At 43.3% G+C, this 5,511-nt stretch overlaps 1 protein-coding gene across 1 annotated transcript; it reads right to left on the reverse strand.

Moving 5' to 3' along the window:
* Positions 1-1,259: 1,259 nt before the first annotated feature.
* On the reverse strand, positions 1,260-2,219 carry LOC307201591 (olfactory receptor 10AG1-like; the record flags this gene model as incomplete). Its single annotated transcript, XM_079950872.1, has 1 exon — positions 1,260-2,219. The coding sequence occupies one exon, from the start codon at positions 2,217-2,219 to the stop codon at positions 1,260-1,262; it is 960 nt and encodes a 319-aa protein (XP_079806998.1).
* Positions 2,220-5,511: the final 3,292 nt, after the last annotated feature.

Genomic DNA, 5,511 nt, shown 5'->3' on the forward strand with positions numbered 1-5,511 from the left:
ATTTTAGGGGAATGTGTGCATATATAGTGCATATAATATAGTGCATATAATTGTTAGCACTTCACTCCTCCGTTGCTGGATATGTGATGGTTACATCACATGTCTGTGTTTACTTTCCAGGCTTGGAAAGTGTGAGAACAGAAGTCAGTCTTATCTCTTCCGCTCTATTGTACTTGGAGAAGAAAGGAGAGAATTGCCATGATTGCTTTGTCCTGTATATATTGCTTAATAAATACTTAGAATGCACACACCAAAGCTCCACTTCGTTTCTGCTATACTCTGCTGAGTGAGCATGCACATAGTCTTCTGATATGTGTCACTGGTGTGTGCTGGGGCTGAAGATTTATGGACGTCCCAGGCTGTGCTGCATTAGGAAGATGCCCGGAGAGGTTTGTCTCATCCCAGGGGCTGCTTGTACCCCCCAGGCATGTTCTGACATTAATATGCATACATGGTGCATATAATCCAGAAAAATGGAGATTAGAGGAAATTGCTTGAAATATGTGTGAATTAGACAAAGCGTCTTACAAAAATACATATATCAGAAATAAGCTGAAATATGTGTATGAATTTTCACTGAAATTTCTAAACAAAGAAATTGCCAACTGACGTTGAAATTGAACTTGATTGGAAAAAGAAGAAACTGAGAGGAACTGAAATTGACAGATTTATACATCCACAGTGTGTGTGAGCATTCTCAGCAAGCCCTTATTCTTCGCCTTTGATATGGGACCCCACAACAGTTTTCTAAACATGTAGTAGGCTAGATAGTTGGGTTCACACACTTACATTGGGAAGGGAGTTGCCCAGTGCTCTCTACCTTTTCCAAAGCCCCGTCCCCAAATGTGCTATAGCCATATAGGGTAGTTATATCAGCATGATGTAGGGAGGAACCTCTAAACATCCTAGTGCAAATCCAAAATTAGTTTAATCAAAAAATCATTTATTCAGGGGAGCAGAGCAGAAGACAAAAGGAGCCAGGCATGTAGGTAAATAAGAGTTCCCTGAAACTTTAGTTATACGTTCTGGTTTTCTTATAAAGAACAACACCCTTTTTGGTTGTAATAATTGTTAGTCCTTCTCAGAGGAGACACAATGAAATTAATGGAAATGACTTGGGTCTACTGATCTCAATGAGTCTACTTGTAGTAGGACTTAGTTGGATACACCCAGGGAGACTTACAGGATCCCCTAAAAGGCAATTTGAGTTTTGGGAGATAGGGGTTATTTTAAAGGTTTAAGAAATGGATGAAAGTTGATTACTCTCTGCCCACCTCAAAAGCTCTTTTCCTACACAACAGTTTCATGAGGGCAACCTTCACCTCCCTGTTCCTGAGAGTGTAGATGAGAGGATTGCAAAGGGGAATGATGACCGTGTAGAAAAGAGAGAGGAACTTGTCAACTTTCAGGGATTCCTCCGTCTGTGGGTGCAAGTACACAAGCATCCCTGAGCCATAGAAGAGACTGACCACAATCAGGTGGGATGAGCAAGTGGAGAAGGCCTTCTGGCGTCCTGTGCCTGATGGCATGCGCAGGATGGTTCTGGTGATGTGGGCATAGGAGCCCACTATGAGGGAAAAGGGGAGCACCACCATGAGGATGTTCTCTGCATACACAGCCAACTCGTTGGCATACAGGTCGGCACATGCCAGGCGAAATATGGGTGGGATGTCGCAGAAGAAGTGGTCAATCTCATTGGGCCCACAAAAAGGCAAGGAGAAGACAAACCCAATTTGCAACAAGTGCACCACGAGGCTGATGGCAAAGGAACTGATCACCATCCCCACCCGCACCTTATGGCTCATGATGGTCATGTAATGGAGAGGCTGGCAAATGGCAAGATAGCGGTCGTAGGCCATGGCCACTAGCAGGAGGCATTCTGTGGCACCCAGGAAGAGCATAAAGAACATTTGTGCAGCGCAGGCTATCAGTGAGATAGAGAGGTCCCCTAAGATAAGATTGGCCATCATTTTAGGAAGGGTGACTGAAGTGTAGCAGATCTCCAACCCTGAGAGGCTGCGCAAGAAGAAGTACATGGGGGTATGGAGAGCAGGGTTCAGCGTTGTCACCACCACAATAAGGCCATTGCCCAGTAATATGGCCAGGTAGATGGCCAGGAAGGCAGAAAAAAGGAGGACAGGGTGTCCTTGGTATCCCAGCAAGATGAATTCCTTCACTGTGCTTTGGTTCTTCCAGCATCTGGCCTGCTCAGCATCCATCTGCAGAGGCAAGTGAGGCATTTGTGAGTCTCAGGTCCAGTTTCTGGATCAGGATCAGGAGGACATTGGTGGGTGACAAAGGGTAAAAGTACCTGTCTCCTCCCACTAAGGATCATCTGTCCTTTGCAGTGACAATTTATTGAGGAGAGGAGAAATAATTCAACAACCAAGGGCAAAACAATCCATTTACCCAAGAGTAAATGGTAAAGTCGACCAGAGGCAGACTTTGGTCAACTTTCACAACATGGTGCCCTTTGCAAGGCCAAAATCTGGTGCCCCAAAATGGATCTTCTCAATTATGGATCTTCTCAATTTTGAGCCCTCTTAGTTCTGTGCCGTGTGTGTGTGTGTGTGTGGTGGCGGGGAAACTGCCAAAATCACCCTAAGTCTGACGCTGTAGGTGTGATTGAACCCAATGGAGCTTACTCATGAGTAGGCATGTACGATTGCACTGTGAGTGTGTGACAGGGGGAATAGAAGAAATACAAAAAAGGGGGAGAGAAGAACAAAAACAGAGAGGAAGAGTGAAACAGAAAAAGAAGATGGATATATGTGATTAAAGAAAGATTAAAAGTAGCTCATGCAATTGTTGTGGATTAGGGTTCAAGGTGATCCAGAGAAGGGTGGTCAGGTGCAAAAGAGGACAGGGCTTCTGCATCTGCATGTTTGACACTTATTTATTAATGATTTCAAATTCTAACTCACCCTTCCTCCCCAAAGAGAGCCCAGGGTAACTCACAACAATAAAAATGTTGTGTAACAGAATTCAAAGCAGCACTATAATCTATGGTCAGCTTCATAAAATTATTAGTCACAAGCCTGGATAATTTTTAATTTTTTTTTACATGTTTCCTGAATGTAGGTTAAAAGGGGGAATGTCTGATTTCCCTGCATTCTTTCAAACGTCTTCTGAAAACTGTATTGTAGTGTATTCTTAGAAGACGGACTGGTTTGTTTGTTTTTAATCATGTTTAGCTGCATGGACTCCGTAGCCTAAAATTCCCTGCTTTCTTTCCATTGATAGCAAATATTTTTGTATCTCACCTTTCATTCAAAATTCATGCACATGAAATATGCGTTGATGCAATTGTGTGAATTTTAGGCTCCTGACTTAATGGCCCAGGCTTGTTGTGAGAATAAAATACAATAAAAATAAAATGAGAATGTCTGCAGAGGGAACTATATACCTTAAAGCTTGCCTCCCCCAATAAATATTGAGTTCTATGATCAGTGGAGGAGGCCCTTTGATTACTTCAAAATGTATCCCACCTTACTTTGTTGGGGGGTGGGCGGCTCCCCCTCATTCTGTTGGGTGCTTTGACAGATAGGCAATACATAAATATAGCAAGTAAGTAAATTAATAAAATAAAATAAACGTTGCCAACCAAGTCTTGTCCTGAAAGCACTACTAAGGATGTTTGCATTTTAGTACAACAACAAACCTGTGAGGTAAACCCTACTTTGAGCAATAAGGACTGGTCCAAAGTCACCCAAGAAACTTTATGGATAGAAGGGAATTTCAACCCATGTCCCTTTGCTACCAAATCAACACTGTAGTCCTTATATTACACTGGCTTCATGAATCTGCTTTTCCCTCCTGCATGAACAAGGAAGTACTAGTTCTATGGTACAAGGATTTCCATTGCTCTGCAGGCTTCTGTCAGGCAGTCTGTGGTGCGCCCACATTAAAAATTCACATTGATTTTTCATTGTATTTTATTCTAATACTGTGTTTATTGGATTACAAAGAAAAGAGATAAAACGAACAACAAAAGTACAATTAAAGAGCACACAAAGCATCTAGCACAAAACATCACAAATGCTATAAGGGGCAGAAAAAATAAACAAATGGCCCACCAAGACCCTCAGCAATTTTCAAGTGGTGTGTGTGTGTGGGGGGGAGTTTGGGAACCACAGAAATAGGACAAGCAAGAACAATGAAAAGTAGCTGAATTTTTTGGTGACAAGAGGCTGAAAGATAGAGAGCAAACAGACAGAGATAATATAGGTAAGTCAGATACCCAAGTGAACATTTCTACAGCTGAATGATGTCCCTCCCCTAATTTATCATTATGGAGAAATTATTATAGAATTATGGTACTCTTAAGCTATCTTAAGTGTTACCTTCTTTGCAGCTGCGTTTCTGCTGTCCACAGCTCTTGCCAGGCGGCTGTCTTTCCCTTGCCGGGGTCAGAGTAGGGGACTCTTAACACCCTTTAGCTTTAGCAGGGGAAGCAGTGCTCTCCCAAATGCTTATTGCTGATGTGGGGAGTGTCAGAGAGCAGTTGGCTGCTAACTAACTTTGCCACCAAAGGTCGTTGTTAGCCAACCCAAGATCAGCATCAACTGTAGCAGTGGTAGGATTCCAGTGGGAATTATATGCTCATTCCCTTGGGTAAACAGCAGAGATAGAAGTACATTTTAAATCAAGAACATCAGAAGAGCCCCACTGGATCAATCCTAAGTTCCATCCAGCCCAGTCTAGCAGGATTTGAAGGCAATAATGGTTTCTCCCTCCAGCAGCTGGTTCACAGTGACTAGGTAAAGATAAGGTAAAGGTGACTATAGGGTTGTGGCGCTCATCTCATTTTCAGGTCGAGGGAGCCAGCGTTTGTCTGCAGACAGCTTTCCGGGTCATGTGGCCAGCAGGACTAAACCGCTTCTGGTGCAATGGAACACCGAGATGGAAACAAGAGTTTATGGAAACACCGTTTACCATCCCGCCACAGTGGTACCTATTTATCTGCTTGCACTGGCATGCTTTTGAACTGCTAGGTTGGCAGGAGCTGGGACAGAGCAACAGGAGCTCACCCCATGGCGGGGATTCAAACCGCCAACCTTCTGATCGGCAAGCCCAGGAGGCTCAGTGGTTTGGACCATGCATAGGCAAACTCGGCCCTCCAGATGTTTTGAGGCTATAATTCCCATTATCCCTGACCACTGGTTCTGTTAGCTAGGGATAATGCGAGTTGTAGTCCCAAAACATATGGAGGGCCGAGTTCATCTATGCCTGGTTTAGATCACAGTGTTACAGTGTTATATCCATATATTCAATAGCCACTTAAACTATTACCATCCATGAACTGATATAACTGCTTGTTAAAGCCAGATAAGCGAATAGCCACCTCAAGATCATGTGGTAGGGAGTTCCATAGATACTTTATGCAATGTGTGAAGGAGTGCTTTCTTTTGTCTGCCTTGTACCTGCTGTTTGAGACAATTTCATTCTCAAGCAATTTCATTGCTTTCCCTAACAATCCCTCACAAGCAATTTGCCATTCTTGTCTGTCAC

Source organism: Podarcis cretensis (assembly GCF_951804945.1).
Source record: "Podarcis cretensis genome assembly, chromosome: 13".
Classification (NCBI taxonomy): Eukaryota; Metazoa; Chordata; class Lepidosauria; order Squamata; family Lacertidae; genus Podarcis; species Podarcis cretensis.